The 23,555-nt window shown below is 32.9% G+C and overlaps 1 protein-coding gene across 1 annotated transcript in view; it reads left to right on the top strand.

Moving 5' to 3' along the window:
* The first annotated feature begins 9,493 nt into the window (after positions 1 to 9,493).
* Positions 9,494 to 23,555, top strand: part of LOC110097172 (tryptophan aminotransferase-related protein 2-like) — a 42,160-nt gene continuing 28,098 nt past the window's right edge. The window contains exons 1-2 of the mRNA XM_020823422.2: positions 9,494 to 9,588; positions 9,755 to 10,073. Of these exons, the coding sequence (XP_020679081.1) occupies positions 9,494 to 9,588; positions 9,755 to 10,073 (414 nt within the window). The remainder of the gene's footprint in view (positions 9,589 to 9,754; positions 10,074 to 23,555) is intronic.

The raw sequence follows: 23,555 nt of genomic DNA, 5'->3' as shown, positions 1-23,555 counted from the left end.
CTGTTTTACTAACCTGTGCAAGAAGCTCTTTCATGGTATCAGAGTGGTAACACCGGGAACGCTCTTCTCCCCTCGCCACAATAACGGAACAAGATTCCTCTTCTCAATCCAAGACCACGTCCACTCTATCTGCTTTTATGGCTGAGCGCGATCACTATTCCTCCATCTCTCAAGTTTCTAATGCCAAACCTTAAGCTTATCGTGCACACTCAACTCACGATAGACAACTACACTATTTGGCGACTACAGATCTACCAGGCTTTCGCGGCAAACGAATTTGATGGGTACCTTACTGGTTCCCTACCTGTCCCCAAGAACCCTCGGATTCTAATGCAACTCCTCTAATTGCAAACTTTGGAAACTTGTAGATTAGAACCTCATCTCCGCCTTGTTCTCTACTATCTCACCCTCAGTGCTCTGTTACATTTTGCACCTTAAAACATCCCATAAAATCTGGATTGCTTTAGAGCTTCGTCTACAACCTACCAATCGTTCGCGAGTTATACAGTTGAAAAACGAGCTCCACAACGTTCAAATGAGAGATCAGACGGTATCACAATACCTGGCAAAAATAAAATCTCCGGTGGACAATATAGCCATTGATGGATGTCGCATTGACACTGAGGATATCATCCTCTACACACTTAAAGGGCTACCACACTCATACAGTCCATTCAAAGAAGTAATACGTACCTCACCTCAAACCATAACTCTCGAATCTCTCTATTCCCTACTATGCAGTGAGGAGATAAACCTGCAAACAAAAATACAGTAGGACGTTGCCGCAGCTCCAGATCACCAAGCACTGTACACCTCCAGAGGAAGGGGGCACTTATCTACTTACAAGAACAATCGCGAGCTAGGAGCTCCCTTCAATCCATCTGCTGCATCCACCATACCGCCCTCGATTACGATGCAAAGCACCGTCGACCCACCTGCCAGATCTGTGGGAAACTAGGCCATATAGCGCTGTAATGCTTACACAGGTATAACTCCAGTTACATGCCTCAGATGTCAAAACCCCATGCCCTCCTCACTCAAAATCAACCAAATTCAACTACGGACAGGGTACTCGATTCAGGAGCATCGACACATCTCTTGCCTGGCCTTATGAACTTACAACATTCCGTTCCGTATCAGGGGCAAGACTCAATCTCTACAGTAAGCGGCTCCTCTCTTCCCATTCATCATACAGGTGCCGGACTACTTCCCTTACTAGACTCCACTCGTAAGCTCAAACTTCAAAACCTCCTTCATGTGCCCTCCCTTACTCATAACTTGCTTTCCATTTCGAAACTTATTAAGGACAATGACTGCTCCATCTCTTTTGATTCCCTTGGCATGACACCTGACTCTACCTCCCTCTGGCACACTCGATTGGGTCATCCCCATCATCGCACGATGACCACCCTATCTAAAATACTACCAGATGTATGTGCTAGTTTTTTACCTTTTATTTGCACCTCCTGTAAAGTGACCAAAAGTGACAAGCTTCAATTTCCAAAGGAAGCCACTCATGTATCAACTCCATTCAGCATAATACATATGGACGATTGGGGTCCCTCTCTTGTTCCTTCAATATTTGGATATAGATACTATGTAATTTTTATTCACGACTATTCTCGCTTCTACTGGCTATATCTAATGCACTCCAAAAATGAAACTAGCATAAAATTTCAATAATTTTATCACCTGGTAGAAAATCAATTTACATCCTCCATTCGCACACTTCGTTTGGATGGAGGCAGGGAGTTCACTGGTCATACCTTCAAACATTTCCTTCTGACTCATAGCATTCATCATGAGCTCAGCTGCCCCTATACTCATGAGAAAAATGGAGTGTCTGAACGAAAACACAGGCACATCATTGAAACCACACGAGCTCTCCTACACGCAACAAATCTCCCACCTCAATTCTGGGCTGAAGCTACTCAAACTGCCAACTATCTGATAAATACACTACCAACCTCCTCCCTAAATTTTCAAATGCCCTTCCAGATATTGCACGGTCATCCACTCAATTCCGAACACCTCAAAGTTTTTGGTTGCTCATGCTTTCCTTGGCTTTAGCCTCAGACCCCATATAAACTAGTACCCGTTCCACGGGCTATATATTCCTTGGTTATTCCACTTCTCACAAAGGATAGCGCTGTTACAATCCTCAAAATAAAAAACTTCACATCTCCCACCATGTCATCTTTCACGAATAACACTTTCCCTCCATCAACCATCCAACTATATCATCCTCAAACACACCCAAATCAACCTTACCTCTTGTTCTAATTCCCACCTCCACATACTCAACTTCACCACATCCCTCTCCCCACAACTCATCAGGGCCAGAATCCCATATATCCCAACCCACAACTTCACAGCCGAATCAACCCTCTCCCAATATTTCTCAGTCCCCTACTCCACTTCCACCCAATTCCCTACCTCACCGCCCAGTTCCCCAACACCCAATGCAAACACGTCTTCAAACCGGCCACCTCAAACCCATGAAGATATTTGACTTATTTGATGTAGCAGATTCAGGGTCTCACTCCCTTGTGCTACACTCAAGCAGCCAAAACTCCTCATTGGCGCAATGCAATGTTAGCTGAATTCATGGCACTTCAAAAATAGGTACCTTGTATAAAACCCCTCCAAAGCTGATTTTTTTTAGTGCAGTTAGTCCGGACGAACTGACTTTAATACGAGACGAACTAAAGAAAATTATGAAAATCTGTATGGTTAGTACAGACGAACTGTCTGGACGAACTGAGTAAAAAAGCAGGTTCGTCTGGACGAACCTATGTACATCAGGACGAACCGAACAGAGAGTTTTGTCCAAGGACGAAATTAATTGGAATTAATTTTCGTCTGTACGATCAGTGTCCAGAGGAGTTCGTCTCGGGACGAATTGGAATTGTCCGGGACGATCTTGCTTGGTAAATTGAGGATTTGAGATATTTTTGAAGAGAGAGAAAAAGTTAGGAGAGAGAAAGAGAAGGATAGAGAAAGAAGAGGCTTGATTTTGGAGGCCGCGGAGCGCTTTTCGTCTGTCGCCGCTGTTAGAAGATTTATTTGTCTCAAAGTAAGGACTCCGAATCCTATTTCTAATTTCGAAGATTTTGTGTTTTGGTATTTTTCTGCTCCGTTTTGTGTTTCCGTTATCGAAAAATGCGCATAGTTTTGTAATGACGAAAGTTTTACCGCACAACTTTTGATATGTTTCTGATATGATATTTCTGCACGATTTGAGTATTTTTTGTAAAGTTTCTATCGGTTATTTTGAGTTCTGTGCGATTTTTATTATCAGGATGTTAGAAAATGTTGCTTTAGTACAAGTAAAGCTTTGTAAAGTTGTTTTATTCGATTTCCGGTAATTTGGTATTTTTCAGGAACTGTGCATTTTTGCAACGACTTCTATCTACTATAAGATATTTTCAGGGGTTTTCGACATTGAGCTAGATTGTGTTTATTGATCGCAATACCTTGTGTTTATGCATACGAATGTGGATATGTGATTGATATATTGTTACTTTACTGAAAGACAAGTGAAGACTAGTTGAACCGTTGGTTGGAGATTATTCAGCCGACGGGCACAGAGTGACGACCCTTATTGAGCCAATGGATATGGATATGGATATGGAGATAACGACACAACGATACATCGATACTTGAAAAACACCTTAATAGCCAGTGATTGTACTTGTCGAGTAAGACTATGGTATTGTATGGCTTGTGTAAGTACTGTTCTTATGATCTCATTATGGATTTATTGATTACTATATGCATTTATTTATACCGACGAATTTATATATTTTATTGATTTTGAATGGATTTATAGATTTCTTGATATCGACGGATTTAATGTATTGGATTGATTTCGTGACGAATAAATTTATTGATGGATTTACGAGTTTACTATTATTGTACGTGTCATTGTACATAGATATTGATATTGATATTGATATTGTATTGATTCATTGATACTATGGATATGGATACTATTGATTCATTGATATTGATTCATTGATACTATCGCTTCATTAAAACACCATATTGAACTGCTGCATGTAATTCATTAATCAATATGGAATAGGTTTAATTGTATTGATTTGATTTCAACCGTTCTTACAATGTATTGGTTTGATTGTTTTATATGATTTCATACCGATTGATATTATTGATCAGAGGTGATTGATTTGATTGACTCCATTGATACGATGTTGATTTAACTGATATTATCGAGACGACGATTTTTCTTTATCGATTTAACTGAGATCCTTCCGAATATAGATTTTTCTACTGTTTATGGATTCTTCCGAGATTTGACATATGTACTGATTTATTGAGCTTTATGGATTTCTTCCTACTGGTTATCGATTCTTTTACCGATGATTGTGAATTGTATCGATCATGCATTGATAACTGATTTTCATATCTGCTTCATAGATTCACAAATTATGTGCAAGTGACTGACACTAATTTGACTGATTGACATGCATATTATTTTTGTACCGTACTTTGATTTCAATTATAGGCGTTGGTGACCTGCTGGGTTTCTTGAAGCTCATTATACGTGGTTAACAATTTCAGATGAGAGCAAGGAAGCAAGAAGTGATGGTTGATCAAGACTGTCGACGAATCCTTTCACTATGGATGCCTGGGTCATCACAATTGGTATCAGAGCAAGTGTAGTGAAAGGATTTGATTGATAGTTTGATAGAATGGATAGTTTCAAGTGCATCATTTACATAGTGAATGACATGTGATTGAATGAACTGTATGACCGTATGATTTCCGACGAGTTTTGATTTTGATTCGATTTGATTTGAGTTTTGATGGGATGGATTTGTTTTGTATCGATTTTGTTTGCGCCCTTAAGGGAAATGTCGGGGATGACATTTTTCTTAAGGTGGGTAGATTGTAAAACCCCTCCGAAGTTGCTTTTTTTTAGTACAGTTAGTCCAGATGAACTGACTTTAGTACGGGACGAACTGAAGAAAATTGTGAAAATCTGTATGGTTAGTACAGACGAACTGTCTGGACCAACTGAGTAAAAATGCAGGTTCGTCTGGACGAACCTGGGTACATCGGGACGAACCGAACAGAGAGTTTCGTCCATGGACGAAATAAATTGGAATTAATTTTCGTCTGTATGATCCGTGTCCAGAGGAGTTCGTCCCGGGATGAATTGGAATCGTCCGGGATGATCCTGCTTGATAAATTGAGGATTTGAGATATTTTTGAAGAGAGAGAAAAAGGCAGGAGAGATAAAGAGAAGGAAAGAGAAAGAAGTGGCTTGATTTCGGAGGCCGAGGAGCGCTTTTTGTCCGTCGTCGCTGTTAGAAGATTTGTTTGTCTCAAAGGACTCCAAATCCTATTTCTGATTTCGAAGATTTTGTGTTTTGGTACTTTTTTGATCTGTTTTGTGTTTTCGTTACCGAAAAACGCGCATAATTTTGTAATGACGAAAGTTTTACCGCACAACTTTTGATATATTTCTGATATGATATTTCTGCACAATTTGAGTATTTTCTGTAAAGTTTCTACCGGTTATTTTGAGTTCTGTGCGATTTTTATCGAATAGAAAATTATCAGAATGTTGGAAAATGTTGCTTCAGTACAAGTAAAGCTTTGTAAAGTTGTTTTATTCGATTTCTGGTAATTTGGTATTTTTCGGGAACAGTGCATTTTTGCAACGACTTCTATCTACTATACGATATTTTCAGGGGTTTTTCGACATTGAGCTAGGTTGTGTTTATTGATCGCAATACCTTGTGGTTATGCATACGAATGTGGATATGTGATTGATATACTATTACTTTACTGAAAGATAAGTGAATACTGGTTGAACCGTTGGTTGGATATTATTCAACCGACGGGTACAGAGTGACGACTCTTATTGAGCCAATGGATATGGATATGGAAATAGATATAGATATGGATATGAATATGGATATAACGACACAACGATACATCGATACTTGAAAAACACCTTAATAGCCAGTGATTGTACTTGTCGATTAAGACTATGGTATTGTATGGCTTGTGTAAGTACTGCTCTTATGATATTATTATGGATTTATTGATTACTGTATGCATTTATTTATACCGTCGGATTTATTGATTTAATTGATTTTGAATGGATTTATAGATTTCTTGATATCGACGAATTTAATGTATTGGATTGATTTCGTGACGAATAGATTTATTGGTGGATTTACTAGTTTACTGTTATTGTACGTGTCACTGTATATAGATACTGATATTGATATTGATATTGTATCGATTCATTGATACTATGGACATGGATACTATTGATTCATTGATACTATCGCTTCATTGATACTCCGTATTGAACTGTTGCATGTGATTCATTAATCAATATGGAATAGGTTTTATTGTATTGATTTGATTTCAACCGTTCTTACGATGTATTGTTTTGATTGTTTTATATGATTTCATACCGATTGATATTATTGACCAGAGGTGATTGATTCCATTGATACGATATTGATTTAACTGATATTATCGAGACGACAATTTTTCTCTATTGATTTGATTGATCGATTTAACTGAGATCCTTCCGAATAAAGATTTTTCTAATGTTTATGGATTCTTCCGAGATTTGACGTATGTACGGATTTATTGAGCTTTATGGATTTTTTCCTACTGGTTATCGATTCTTTTACTGATGATTGTGAATTTTATCAATCATGCATTGATAACCGATTTTCGTATCTGCTTCATAGATTCACAAATCATGTGCAAGTGACTGACACTGATTTGACGGATTGACATGCATATTATTTTCGTACCGTGCTTTGATTTTAATTATAGGCTTTGGTGACCTGCTGGGCTTTTTGAAGCTCATTATATGTGGTTAGCAATTTCAGGTCAGAGCAAGGAAGCAAGAAGTGATGGTTGATCAAGACTATCGACGAATCCTTTCACTATGGATGCCTGGGGCGTCACACCTTGTGTCTCACACCATTTCCCAATCACGCCCTAGTACTCGGCTGCAAGTGGACGTACAAAAGCAAACTGAACACATATGGGACGGTTCATCGCTACAAAGCCAGGCTTGTTGCTCAAGGCTACACCCAACAGTATGGTGCCAACTACCAATAAACCTTCAGTCCCGTGGCAAAGATGCCAACAATCCGAGTGCTTCTAATCATATCCTTCCAACGGAGCTGGCCAATCCTACAATTTGACATTGTTAACACCTTCCTTCACGACAAACTTCAAGAAGAAGTTTATATGCAACAACTACAAGGCTTCATTGATCCCATGTATCCCAATCATGTATGCAAACTAAACAAGCCCATCTATGGCCTCAAGAAGGCACCACGACAATGGTTTCACAAGCTTACGACGTTTCTGCTTTACTTTGGCTTTCGATTCAGTAAAGCCGATCCATCCTTGTTAATCTACAACATTCCGAACATTCAAGTTTACATATTGGTATATGTCGATGAACTGATTCTGACGGGAAATCATCCCCCACCATTCAGACACTTCTCTCTCAACTAAAACAAACATTTGCACTAAAACAGCTGGGTACGGCTAATCTCTTTCTCAGCATACAGATCAAGCACACCACCATAGGACTATTTCTACATCAAGCACACTATGCCAAAGAGATCCTCCACTCCTCTGGGGTTGACTCGTTCAAACCAGTCACTACACCCATCTCTCCAAAGGATTCTCGGATCACTACCGACCATCCTCAGTATGAGAACCCAGCCTTCTACCGTCAACTCGCAGGCTCCTTGCAGTATTTCATAGTGACAAGGCCGGATATCGCCTTTACAACCAACGTTATATGTCAACACATGCACAATCCGATAGTTCGAGATTATCAGTTCCTCAAACTCCTTCTCAGATACATCAATGGCACTCAAGATTTTGGACTACCTATTTCCTCTGGCAAACTCACACTCACCACGTACACCGATGCGGGCTGGGCATCCAACACAAAGGATATGAAGTCCATTACGGGATTCTGCCCATACTTAGGTCCAAATCTCATATCGTGGAGTGTCAAGAAACAAACTACAGTGGTGAAATCCTCAACCGAGGATGAGTACAGGGCCTTGGCAGCAACAACCTCAGATGTTCTTTGGCTACGTCATCTACTTGATGACTTCCATGCTCCACAATCCCAGCCTACCACAATCTTCTGTGACAACGTATCTGCCATAGCACTCGCTCACTATCTCGCCTTCCATGGCAGGACCAAACATATCAAAATTTTCATCAGTGACCACATTAAGAACAAAGCCATTGAAGTCTCACACATAAGCTCCATTGACCAGTCGGCGGACATACTTACCAAACCTCTCACCGCAATCAAGTTTGCTGATCTTTGAAACAAATTAACTATCTGCAAACCAGACAGTCAATTTGAGGGGGGCTGTTAACACACCATTTAAAACACATGCAGCTCATCTATCCTAACGTGCTCCATCTACATCAGGAGCACGAACCCATCCAGCTGCTATAGCAGTCTGCCACAAACGGCAGCATGACATTCCCTAACTACTTGCTCCCTAATACCTCTTACAAAAACTCTTGTATTATGCATTTTCTGGTTATGCAATGAAATGGAAATTCCTTCGTCTTCCTATCATTTTTTTCCATTCTACTAACCTGTGTTGAAGCTCTTTTACCGGCTAGACTTACATCATATGTAATGTGTGTGTGTTTATCTTTATTGGCCTAAATGTAAAAAAGAAAAAGTTATCTTACTGTGATTAGACAAAGACCAAAGCCAAGCAAAAGTTGACACAAAAAATATGTACATGCATCAAACAGCTAAAATTTTTAAGCCAATTTTTCATCTGCATAAAACCTTCAAATTTATATTATATAAATATATTTTTATTTCCTGTTAGAAGTTTTTTTCTTCTATTAAACTTGGAAAGAAGAGGTCAGACCACAGCCCAATTTGGCTAACCGAAGCTCCGAAGCCAAAGGAAGTCGTTTTTTCATTTTTTTTTTTTGGAAAAAAAAGGGCCTCCTTTAATTATAAAATTTAGTTGAAACAAATGTCTAACCTTCTTTCTTTTTTCCGTAAAAAAAAATAAGTTCAACTTGTCTGACCAAATTCTGATAAGAATAAGTCATATATTCATTAAATTCTTTTTAATGGAAATATAATATAAATTTTATTTTTATTAATCATATATTACATTAACTTCAAAACAAAAAATGGTTATAAATATAAAAAAAAATATTCTAAAATAACGTTAATTACAATATTTTATTAATTTCACTTTGATTAAAAATTATGTCTGAATAATTTAATTTAATATAATATTTTTAAAAATATATTCATATGAACTTTTGCACTCTATATATAAGAAGCTGGGACGAGCTAGGAGAGATGCATGGTGCGGCGATTCGAACGTAGCAATTAGATTGGTAGTGAAAGGAATCGGCAGAGGCAGAGGCAGAGGAGGTAGCTCGTGGCCTCGACGACACCGCAAGCAGTAGAATGGCGGATCCCGTCGTGCCTGTTGACGGACTTGTCGTTCCTGCCTCTAATGGCCTCCCCCCTCACTCCCAGGATTCCGTCATCAATCTCGACCAGTAAACCCCCATTGAACGAATCTCAAAGTCCTTACATCTGTTTTTTAATTGACATCATATTAATTATCTATATATTATACTAATATCCAATTGAAATTAATAATTTAAAATTTTATTTTAATCATAAAATATTTTGATTTAATTTATCCCTTTCACTTTATTGCAGTGGGGATCCAATGATATATGAGAAGTTTTGGAAGGAAACAGGGGATGTGTCTTCATTTAAAATAGAAGGATGGGAAAACTTGAGCTACTTTTCGAACCGGAATAATCTCTGTTGGTTTCTCCACCATGAGTTTGCTAGTCAAGTCCGTCGAATCCATAGACTCGTGGGCAATGCTTCTGTCGATGAAAATTGCCACATTGTTGTAGGTAATGGCTCCACACAACTATATCAAGCCGCCATCTACGCTCTCTCCACTCATCCAAGCTTGGCTGAGACCTGCCGCCCCATACCCGTCGTCTCCGTTGTTCCTCATTACTCGGTATTGAATCAATAAATTTTACAACTAATTATTCTTTTACTCAAAAGCGTATTTCGTGTTAATCTTCATGTTCATGCTTAAAAAGTAAATACTAAGAAGAATTAACCATCCCAACAATCGAAGGTGAGCATGATATTATATCTTTAATTGAATCAGGTAATATTGTAATAAGATTTACTACGAGTGAGATTCTAGAAAAGAATAAGAAGAAGTCGACCTTGAATACAATCAATTGTTTGTTATGCAAATGACTCCCCTTTTATAAATATATCCTACTTGATTTAATTTGTAGAACCATATAGATGAACCCATTATAGCAACCCTTTAGAGTCATTGCCTCTTTTAAGGCATTTTGTTAGTAGATGGTAATTGGACTTAACACATAAGGATCTTCAGAATAAGAAATTATATAAAGCCATTCTCATCATCAATTTTATTAAAGTCACTACCAAAGGAAAGAAGTAGAAGATTGAGTCAAAAGACTCATTGTAGAATGCTGTTTGCACCTTTAAAGAACAAGATTGAGGCTTTATATGTTGCCCATCTTTAACCATTTCTATGAAATACAAATCTTTAGGATTGAAGTCATTTGCACTCATAAATTCATGGAGTTAATTATCTAGATTTACTCAATTTTTTTGTTTGTGCTAAGTAATTCTTCCACAGCTAATTTAGTGCGGATTTGTTTCTCATATGATTTATCTTGCTCTTATTTTTGCTTTTCCTTAGCACAACTTCACTTGAGAAAAATCTTAAGTAGTGGTTGACTACAAGTCATCTTCGAGTTTGTCAACTTTTGATCGGTAGTATTAATTTTAATGGTAGTGTTTAGTGAAATTAAATTACATTTTTATCTCTTATTGAATGTAACCTTAGTGTCGAGTAGAACATACTTTATCATAGTTTTAATCTTAATGTTGATTTCAAGTCAAAGTTGTTACTATCTTCAAATTGACTTTTAAGTAAGCCTTTCAATGAAAGACAACTTCTTACTGGTCCATAAAGCAATTTTCCTCTTCTAATAGTAGGATTATTATTTTAATTTTAAAAATAATTTCACTGTTCCTCGAGGATCTTAAATATTATTCTCTAAAAGTATAAAATACGTTAAGAATTTTTATGTTAAATTTTTTGTTCTCTTTCACGCATGCATAGACACACACTCTCTCTTTTTTTTTTTTTTTTTTTTTTTTTTTTTTTTAAATAAATCTTAATGTTGATTTCAAGTCAAAGTTGTTACTATCTTCAATTTTACTTTTAAGTAAGCCTTTCAATCAAAGACAACTTCTTACTAGTCCATAAAGCAAATTTTTCCTTATAATAGTGGGATTATTTTTTTAATTTTAAAAATAATTTCACTGTTCCTCGAGGATCTTAACTATTATTCTCTAAAAGTATCAAATACATTAAGAATTTTTATGTTAATATTTTTTTTCTCTTTCACGTGTGCATACACACACACTCTTTTTTTTTTTTCTTATCTTCTTCTTAATGACTTCTCCATGTTGTGGAGTAGAGGAAAAGGCTTGAAACATTTCCAAGAAATTGTATTCTTTGCCCTCTTCAATTACACCAAGTATAGTGAAGGTCATTCAGATTTATAAGGGGTGAAGATGAAAGTTTTGTCATTAGGAAACTTAATGATGGTTAGTATCACAAATAATTTCACAATGATAAGCTTTATTTCTACAAAGATCAGTTCTAACTCAGCTTTGGTTTCTTTTCTACTAGGTGTTCACATATATTATGAATTCTTGTGGAGCAATTTCCACACAAATAATATTAAAGTCTTTCACAATCTGTCTCTTTGTTCTATACATGCAAGAGAAGAAAGTTCCTTGGAGATTAAACTTAGTTATATAGTTTCTATGAAAGCTTTCCAACATAGAGACTAAAATTATGAATTGGCCGGAAGTCAAAATTCTTATGAAGTCTTTCATAGGGTGGTTCGAGTTGCTTTATAATGGAGGAACTTGAATTTTATTTACCATCAACCATTGAGAACTGATTATTTCTGAATATAAATACGAATGGTTGAATGTGAAATTATACCTCATTAGAGAATGTCAAGACGGTTTTTAAGGTAAAGTTATTAGAAAGATGTTTGAATCCTCTTTGTTAAGCTTTTAAGATCTTTATTGTTAACATAGATAAAAAACTGCATCTTCCTATCTAGAAGTTATTGATGACCCAATGGTATCAATGTTTCTTAGTAGAGAAGGTTTTCTTATGATCAAGAAACCTAAAAAGAAGAAATCAAAGAGTGGTATGCAAGTAGTGACTTTTGAATAGTATGTCGATCTTGATATAGAAGCCACTACTAATGATCACACTATTTTTTAAAGTTCTAATATTTCTACATTGACTTCTATTATTCCATCAACTTCTATTACTACTCCAATAATTTCTATTTGATTGATTAATCTCACTCTTATAGAGACTATTATTGATTTGGTGAGTACTTATGGAGTTAGTCACTCTATACTATTCAATTGAGTCTTATAAAAGGCCAATATCCTCATGTCTACCAATGAATTTAGGCTTGTTATTGATTCTTATAAAAATTCCTTTATCCAACGTCATGGAATTATTATTAAGAAGAGGGCAACTAAGTGGGAAACATAGGAAAAAACCAACATCATGCTGGCAAGAAGTCTTTAGAGGAGGTTGTATATACTTAATAGAAGTTGGATGAGATTGATTCAATGAAGCCTAAGAAAGACAAATCCTCTAAATCCTTGGTTGAAATGAAAGCCAACTAGGTTGATTCTAGAAATAATATTAATGTTCTTAATGAAAGTTTATTTGAAAAAGAGGCATTTCTAGTAATGATGTCTATGATTACTGAAAGTACTTGTTGTGACTTAGAGGTTGTTAAATCAAGGGCAAATCAACTTCATGTGGAAGTTTAAAACTAGCAAAATAAGAATGACAATCAAGACAAGTCTTATATATCCATTAAATCCAAGAAGAGGTATACACTTGATCTTGATTGCCAGAATTATATATATATTTACAAAATCTATGCAATATCTAAATATAATATCATCCAAATTTGTTGATATTATAAAATAATACCTAAACAAACTCATCGATTTAATCTATTAAGAGCCAAGAATTAAGTATCACATGATATAATATTTTTGTGAGATATCAAAACTTTGAAGTTAGCCATGTTCATATTATCAAAGTTTTAGCTTAATTCATATTCTCAAAGCTGTAAAGTCAAGTAAAGATATGAGTGAATATACCAAATATACAAATTGAAACAAACATCAAGTTACTTTTTGGATAAAAATTTATATAATACATTAACTTTTATTAGGCATGTCATTTTATATATATATTTGAAATAGTCATCACTGATAATATTGTCTATTTATATCATAAGAGTAAAGAGTTTGCATGATGCTTAATTACATAAAAGTCATTTTTTAGAATATAAAATTCTTAAGTTGAACAACATCAAATACAATCTTGAAATAAGAAGTAATAATAAATTTCAATAAGTCTCAACTTCAAATACAATATTGAAATAATTAATAATAATAATTAATTATGAGTAAGTCACAGCATAATTATTATATATAAGATAAAGGATAGCTTGAAAGGCATAAAATCTTAATTACTCAAACTCATTAGATAATTTCTTTTGCTTAGAATGTAACACACATTTAGAATTAAGTGTAAAGAAGAATTCTTTAAGTGTAGATGATCTATCTATCTATTGTCCTTAGTTCTCTTTTAGGGAGTAGTCTAATAACTTTTTAACTTAATCTTACAATGACATTACTTTGATCCAAGCTTAAGTAAGTATTATCATTTTCTTAACTAGTTGAGTAATCATTTAGGAAATGAGTTTTTTAATATTGAGCAAAGCCACTATTAAGTCAAATCTTTATCTTGAAGTTGGTTGAATTCAATTTTGAAAGTTTTTTTTTTTATTTTTTTTTACTTTTAGATCAAACTTCTTCAAATTTTCTCTAACAACTCATTAGGGGAATAAGCCAACTATGTCCCAAACAACAAATAACCATGGAACACTAATTAGTTCCTACATGTGAGATGGTTGTAGTTTAATAGAGTGCATTTTTTTTCTCTGAGCTTTCCAAAAACATGCTTATCTTTGAATTCTATTTGTCAAAGTTCTTTCATAACAATGACTAACATATTTTTTTTTAAAATTAACCTCCTTCAATTCCCACAACTTCATTATTTGTGAAACACTAAGGTTTATCTAAGTAAAATATATTTTAGTAATGCATCCTCAATTAGTAGAAAATGAATTAATTTGATTCTAAATTCTTCTAGTCCTTAACTATAGGAAAGTTTTTCTTTATTTGAAGAATCTAATGAATGGATTAATTCAAATTAGGATGAATTCAACCACAACTTCCATGACTTTCACTACTTTAATCTTAATATAAGATAAATATTGGGTTAATCTCCCATCAAGATTCCCATTCTCTTAAATTAAGTTGCCTAGTTATTTTTCTATATTGGGGTTTTTTTTTTTCAATTTTAATATACTTGAATTTGACAAATCCAAATTTTTTTTTGCTTTATATTAGTATCCCTTCATACTTCCTCCCTTCTATCATATTGTCTATTTATATCACATATAATGAATTGATAGTAAACCTTGTTACCCCAACAATGAGTGCAAAATACAATTCTACTATCAATGCTTCATACTTATCTTTGTATTTTATGATTGAGAATGGATTCTTATTACATGAGTAAGCTTTATACTTATTCAAATCCTTAGCATCAAGTCATCTCCAAATTAACATAAGGAATCCAAAGAAGTCACCCTTGATTTCATCATCATTTTTGCAATTGGTTGAGTGAAGTTAGTAAGAAAATTAGCAAATTCTTGTGCTTTGATAACTAGTTGGTTCTATAATTAGCAAATTACATGAGTAAGCTTTATACTTAAGTAAGTATTATCATTTTTACTCCCATATATCATTTCTAACAAATTGATTAAGCTCTTCTTGGACAGCCTCAATCTTGAATTCATCACTTAAGGCTTGATCTAGACTAGTTGGTTCTATCATTAAAATGGAAGCAGCATGGCTAACCTCTTTCTTAAGACCTTACCTATTTTTAACCCCTTTAAATGGATATACCAAGATGAGCTCTCTAGGATGACTAGAAGGGTAACACCATTTTGCAGGAAAAGGATCCAAAGATTTTTTTATATTCTCTATATCAACATTCTCTATTTTATGGGTTATTTTAGCCTCAGCCTCATCATCTATCATAATCTCAATAGATCTATCTAATTCATCAAATACCACGTGGGTGGATTCCTCTATGACTAAGGATCTCTTATTAAAAATCTTATAGGCTTTAACTGCAAGGAATAACCTAAGAAAATAACTTCAGTTGCCTTAGAGTCAAACTTTCCTAAGTGAGGTTTTCCATTAATAAGCATAAAATATTTGTAACAAGAAACATGTAGATGTGATTATTTTTGTTTCCTTTAATAGTTAATAGGGTGTCTTATTTAGCTTAGATATAATATTTACCTAATTAAGTATATAGTTGGCAATATTCACTATTTTGGACCAAAAATATTTAGGTAGACTATACTCTTCCTACAATGCCCTAGCTACCTATACCAAAGTTTGATTTTTTTCATTTAGCAGTTCCATTTTGTTGTGGGGTATTAGGGGCAAAAAATTCTGACCTATTCCAAATTCTTTACATAATAATTTAATTTTTTTTATTTTCAAATTATCCATCATGATCACTATAAATATTTGAGATTACACAACCTATTTTTCCTTTAAATCCAAGAAGACAAATTATAAACTCATCAAAACATTCAATTTTATGCACTAAAAATTTTACCCATATAAATCTTAAAAAGTCATCTACAATTACAAAACCAAATGTCTAACCAGATAGACTAGCTATTTAAACAGGTGCAAAAAAGGCCCATATCAAAAACATTTTGTGGTCTAGTGGTTATTATGTCCTTGATTGATTAAGAGAATGGTCTAGTGTTTTGACATAAAATAAAGGTCAATGACCTCTTCTTCTAATTCTATTTTTAAGGATTCTAACTCCAAGTTTACCTAGAATGCCTTTTGCAGCTTTTTCTTTCCCTTTTTTAAGTTAAAATTATTCTCACCCTTTTCTATAGTAAGGTGGCTTTTGATGTTGGGGCAAGCTAATCTCATGTCTCCATACTTTTTGCAATAAAAATAAATAATGTTAGAAGAAAGCTTATTGAACTTACCAATTTAACCTTTAATCTTGTTGAAGTGGTGCTTGTGTTTAATTACATTTCAGGAAGCTTATATATTGGATTATCATCAATGTAATGCCCTCTCTCCCATCAGCTCTTGACTCATTACTCTTTGTGTCATTAGCCTTCAATGCCAATATCCTTTCTCTCTTTTGATCACCTACATTTGAAATCCATTGGCTCATATTTTGCTCGTAAGCAATAACAGAGCCCAAAAAAATTTTAATAGAGTACAAATTAAGATCTTTTAATTCAAATATAGTAATGAATTTATCATCATAAGAATAAGACATATAACATAATATTTTGTTAACTTTTTAGAGTTAGAAATCACTCTACCCAAAACATATAAATAAGTTATTATCTTAGTGAACCTAGTATACATATTGTATATTGACTCACTAGATTTAATGCGAAAGAGTTCATACGCATGTAATACTAAATATAATGGTGAATGTTTAACCTCACTAGTGCCTTCATAGGTGATATATAATCTATCCTATATCTCTTTTCCACTAACGCAAGTATATACACGCATATAGTCTTCTCAATGCACAAAAAATAGTATAAACACTTGGTATTCAATTGCGTAAGTCTCTATCTTCTAAGGACCATTCAGTAAAGGAAAATTTTGCTTTCTCACCTTTAATGATATGAGAAGGTAATATATATCCAACTTGAAACATGTGCCACATGTATAAATCAACATATTACAAAAGTATTGACATGCATATTTTTAAGAAATTGAATGGTATGTTATCAAATAAAGGTGGACGAGTAATATAATACCCTTCAATATTATTATAGTTTTCAAAATGTGCCATTCAATCAAACTCTAAGTGTTAAAACCAAAATACAAAAGAATATGTTCTAATACCAATTGAACTTCAAAATGGCGCACCAATAGAGGGTGAATTAGTGATTTAAAAATTTCTTCAAAAACCTTTGAATTATAAACTAAAATCATATTTGATGTAGAAGTGTTTAAATAAATGAAATAGATCAACTCACCACACAACTCAAAATAAATACAATTTTTGTGTTTTTAGATTTTGTAGAAAACTAATAACAATATTTCCATTTATTTTTCTTTTTATATTTTTTGTTTCTTTTAAAATAAATATGAATCACAATTATCCATAATAACCTACTTTTAAAAGTCCAATCACAATCAAACTCAAGTGCTAAAAACTAAATTGCAAGAAAATAAAAGTAGATTAGAAAGGTAAAGAGACACAAACTTATTTTTATATTGGTTTGATGAACTTGACCTATGTCCACTCCCCAAAGTTCCTCTATTCGGGAATCGCACTAATTTTGTAAGTCTCCTTTAGCCTACAGCTACGTGTAGTATCCCTTCTCCCTTTCCATAGGCGGAGAATGCAAGTTTATAGACTCTTAACACTCTAAGAATTTCTCATTTCATATCATTGATCTAGAAAAGTTATCTTGTCCTTCTTTCACCATCTCAGTCTGGTGGAGTAGTTGATTCATCCTTTCACTGCCTCGGTCCAATGAAGTTACTTTATCCTCCTTTGACCTTATCAATCAAATGGAGTTATTGAGTCTTCCTTTCAATTCCTCAGTCTGGCAGAATTATCAATGATCTTTGGCTTTCAAAGTCTTTTTCTTCACAGAACTTTTCTCAAGAGACACACTAATAAAATTGGAGGACCTTAGGAGCAGGTCTATGGGAGTAATCATGTGACGACCCCATTCACACTCCCTTGAATCCCTCAAGGATTTTCTCTCTCTTACACAACCTCACCCTATCTCTTTTTTGTCAATGCTCTCTCTGTCCAAGCTCTCTCAAAAAAGAAACATAAATACTTGGCTACAAAAAGACCCTTATAAAGTTATAAGAAGAGTTTATATATAGGGCTTAAAAAATCTTAATTTTTTAATTATGCCACTTCTATGATATGAGTATCATACAATACGATTAATTCATTACATCATAGATAATCCTATATGATTATAAATGTTCTAGTATGATTAGTTAAAACTAAACATCAAATCATATATGAGGAACCAAAGTTCATCTAGGGAGTTCTCAGATGTTTCATATAGTACGATACATGATCATTCAATATGATTTATAAGTAATACAATTTTGATTTGATCCCTTAATCCCCATACTTAAATAAAATAAGATCAATTAAAGATTATGTTGTATGAAAGCTCAAATTTCAAATTTGTCTACTTTAAGTAAGTAGGAATAAAAAATAGTGATTCTAAAATTAGTCGATCATCTTATACAATATGTTGTTTGTGTAGTATGATTAGCTATAACAAAATTTAATTTCTCTTTTTAAATGAAACATTTTAATTAATTTTTGTTTGAATTGATTGTACAGTATGATGCGGATCATATATTATGATTAATAGAAAAATTAAATATTTATTTTTCATCCCTTTAGTGTTTATGTGCAAGGTTGCTAAGCTAACATACATCTAATTATAGACATTAACTCAAGAAAAATAAAATTATAGACTCTTTCAAAATGTAATGAATGTAATAATATTTTCTTAAGCCCTGATTCTTTGATTGTGATTTGTGTATGCTGCACCTAAAATGTTAGTAGTTCACAAAAAAAAAATGTAATGTATAAATCACGAGAAAATAAAATTAACATTCAATAATATTTGTAATCATTAAAAGACAAGGCCCGGCTCCTAGATTGCAGCATCCCCAACTCTTAACATGCCAGGAAGTTATAATAAGGTGCAATGTTTAGGGAATAATGTAAAAAGTAAACCTTATACTTCATACTGATAATAATGATATACAATATCCATAAAATCAATAATCATCAAGGGCTATTAGTATCCAAATCTTTTTACATTTATATTCAACTTTAGACCATATTAAAAAGCACTAGATATCTAGTATGTACCCCAATCTGTATCATATGGGAATCATATTTAACAAGATAACATAACCATTTCTAATCAAATTATCATTGATATAAGGTGTCCTTATTCGAGCATATGGCATGTTCTCTTTTTAATTGGAAATATAAAATACTTCCTTTGAGAGAGATTACCTTCATATACATATTTAATTAATAATCATCTCCAATCAACCTATTCATCATTTGAATGTGTGAAACCTTACCCTTAAATATGACTTTACTAATTTATTTTATATCTATAGGAGATAAAAATTGGTAGTTTTGAAGTTCTAGAGGGAGGGAACCTTCTTTAGGGTAAGAAATATCCTTTTTAAGCACTTATGTTGTAGCATTTATCGAACATAAAATTATGAGTAAAGCTAGAATATGAATTTTTCTCTTCGATTTTTTATGCATTGATAGTATTATATTAGAATAGGTTCCACATCATTGTAAATTTAGAAAATTGGTTAATAGTTAGTTATAAAGCTAAAAAAAACTTACTATCCTTGATATCCACTAATATTATTAATTTTATAACATTGATCTTTTCAATTCTTTATTTGTATAAGACTCTAATAAATAGTAAGATTACCATGATGACCCTTTCTTAGGAGTTGTGAAAAATAAGCATATACCAGCTTTCACTAGTATAGTACAATATGGTTCATTTTCTTATTTGGGATGATGCTCCACAAGTAAATTGTAACTCTCACATAAAACATTCTTTCTTTCCAAACTCCTGCTTAATTATTTTTTTGGGAAGATCATTATTTAGAGTAGAATTAGTAGTGATTAAATGTGTTGTTATAAGGGCATTAAAGACTTGAAATCACTATATAAAGTGATAATATTGTTAAATCAAATTAAAGAAAAATCAGAAATATGTTAAATTTTCCAACAATGCTAGACATGTCATAAGCTATAATAAAGGTTTAACTTCTAAAATTAAATATACCTTATATGAAAGCATATATGCCTTAACTTCTGTGCAACAAACATTAAGGACAAATCGTATTTCTCAATAGATGGATATTTCATTTCTATATGGATTAACCTACAACTTACATAATAAAGTGCATTTTATTTACATTTTTTATTAGTATTAGCAAATAAAAGCCTCCAGGAGACTAATCCAAAGCCATGGTATAAGGATTTAGTAATTCTTTTTTGGGAGAGTACCCAATATTGAAGTAGACATAAAATATTGTTGTTCTACTATTGAAGGAATTCTAATAATTATCAACCCAATAAAACTCATAATATTTCTTAGATAAAGTCTCAAAGGGTTGGAATCTTTTAGATAGGATTAAGTGCCTTAGATATGACAATTTTCCCTAAAATAATCTTACCATGTAATTCTCCTAGGAAGTTATATCTCTATGAAAGATTTAAACTTTGTTAGATCACTCATTATCTCACAATGCCTCACTATAAGTCCTAGAATCTTCTTAGAAGTCAATCAAAAGGTGCTAGTCATAAGGTTAATTTTTATATCATAGTGAAGCAACTATTCAAAAGAACATTCAAATTATAAAGATGGTCATCATTTTTTCTTGCTCTTGACCATGAGAATAGTAACATAACATTCCACTTTTCATTGAAGATTTTGCCATGGTTGTTGATGAGTACACAAGAATTTTTATGATCAAAAGGCATAAATTTCTAGCAATAAATTCTAAAAGGACTTTAAATGCAATAAACTTATCTTCTTTGGGGTCTATCTTAATTTTGTTGTAACCATATGATCCATTAATGAAGGAAATATTACATGTAAAGAAGTTATGTCTATCATATGTTCTAGTTATTGAAATAGGAACTCATCATAAGGATAAGTTTTACTAAGATCCCTAAAGTTAATGCACACATGAATTCATCATTCTTCTTCTTAACTGGTATGTGCTAGCCAATTTGGAATGACTCCTCTTCTCAAATAAATCCAGCTTCAAGTAGTTTCTTAAATTTATTTATCAATTTTTGTTCCATTTCTGAAGGCATTCATTGAGGAAATAATTTTAGGCTGTATTTTAAGTTTATGCATTAAAAAATTTGGTTATAATCCATGTATTTCATAATAACTCCAAGAAAAATAATTCATAAACTCTAAAAGCAACCTAACCAACCTATTGGCGTCATCCTCACTTAATAATAAAGAAAAGCAGAACGAGAGTTATCTTCAATTCCAAAATTTAATTCTCTAAGTTTATCATTTGTTGAATTACTTTCACTTAAAGTTCAAGGGTTCTATTCCTAGCTTGAATGTTATCTTGATATTTCAAAAATTTTAAACAAAATTAATTAAAGGAATTACATCTTTCTATATATAGCTTATCAAATTCCAAATTATTAATTATTATGCAGCATTTATCACCGTCCTTTAGCCTAATAATACTAATGTTTGCAAAAAAAAAAAAAACTTTAGATTTAGTTTAAACATACTTAATATCCCATAGGGTTTTTTTTGCGCTATGCTGCTTCCTTCATATATATATATATATATATATATTTGTGTGTGCGCGCTCGAATGCACGCAGATAAGTATGTATACATATATACAATTAGTTTTTAATCTTCACAAAGACATTAAGTTTGAAGCTGTAAGTGATAGGAAATGTGTACATCTAACCTCAACATTTATATTGATGATATAGAAAATGCTAAAAAATATTTCTGAAGGTCTGAAATAAGGTTGCTTTATTTTTTTTCCGATGAATGAGACATAAATTTAGATGGCCCTCCCTAGCTCTTCTTTAAAGACTGGTACGTACTTCTTTGATGTCCTCTATCATCTCAAGGCCGAATCGTCTATTGATTTTGAATAATAAGGCTTCCTCATGTAAGCTTTCCACCACCTTTGGGTAGCATTTTATAGACTTGAACAATTTTTTCTTATTATGACTACATGTCTATCAATTCAGAACTTCAAAACATCACAATAATGTGTTAGGCTGACATAACTACACTAAAAATGTACATTATGGCATTCAATGATCATGTTATGGTTATCATGGAGTTATGCTTAATAAAGTTGGTTATGGGATTGTTCTCATAATTTCTTTCCCACCTAACTGGTATCATAATTATTTATTCCTTTATTTTTTTATGCTCACTAAGAATCCTTTTATGGATAGATTTTTTTCTAGTTATTATTATTTTTTGAAAGTTAATAGAAAAGTGTTTATCCTTAGAGCTTATGGAAATATCCCCATATTTTAAACAATCATATAGCAACAATAATGCTAAGATAACACATAAAACATTTGACAATAATATAATAACATAAAAATCAATGTGCTATGATGGCGCGCTGTAGAAAAAAAAGAATAGTTCAATATAGTTGAGCACGTTGATTTGTAAATACCCTTGAATGGAATTAAAAAATGCGAGCTTTTATTACATGTCCACTCATATTATTATAATAAGCTATGAAACTACCTTTGTTTGAATGGATCAGATTAAACTAAAGTAAGTCATCTTAATTAATTTCTAAGACATTAATTTTAAATTTATAAAGATGAAATGTCAGAGTTTAATTTTTATTTCTTAAAATGTTATGAGGTCTAGTTTAATGTCAGAGTTTAATTATTACAAATGATCGAATAATAGAATAATTCAGTGAATAGAGCATGATTGAATATGGATGCTATGAAATCAACCGTTGTATGGTCTAGACTCAAAGGACCCTATAAAAGAGGTCTCTATTTATTGTACAAGGTCAAAAAAGCATTTATTTGTTACAATTGGCTCAACCAAATACATTATAATTGAGGTTAGAGAGAGTTTATAAAAAAGGTATATGGCTTAATTAGGATTAGCCTAGTCTAAAAAAAACATGATTAGAATATTCAAAGAAAATGATTAAGCATGTAAAATTAAAAGGACAGGATTATAATGAACAAAAAGTTCAGCCAAAAAAGCTTGACTACCTCCAATTATTTTTTAATAAAGGAGTATATTAAGATGGGATATATATAGCCATAAGTGTGAGATAGGAGTATGAGTGAAATTTACCAAAAGTGATATTATATATATGAATGATTCTCTCTGCAAATTAGATGTGACTACATAAAGAATGAAGTGTAATCAACCATGTGTGGCTATACTAGAGAACACTCAACCAAGATGGTCTCAATAAGATGTATTGCAAGACTACCAAGTCAAGCTAACATTAAGATGGAAACTCTGATGATATATGCATGCTATTGATACAACATAGGTTGAACAGATTGCTCAAGGTAACAATAAATACTTTTTTTTCATAATTTAAAAACGATTTTATTTGTAGAAATTCAGATTAGTAACTGGTGGGCTTTAAGAAAATCATATCTC

Source organism: Dendrobium catenatum, unplaced genomic scaffold (genome assembly GCF_001605985.2).
Source record: "Dendrobium catenatum unplaced genomic scaffold, ASM160598v2 fragScaff_scaffold_1172, whole genome shotgun sequence".
Classification (NCBI taxonomy): domain Eukaryota; kingdom Viridiplantae; phylum Streptophyta; class Magnoliopsida; order Asparagales; family Orchidaceae; genus Dendrobium; species Dendrobium catenatum.
This window is presented reverse-complemented; position numbering and strand designations above follow the sequence as displayed.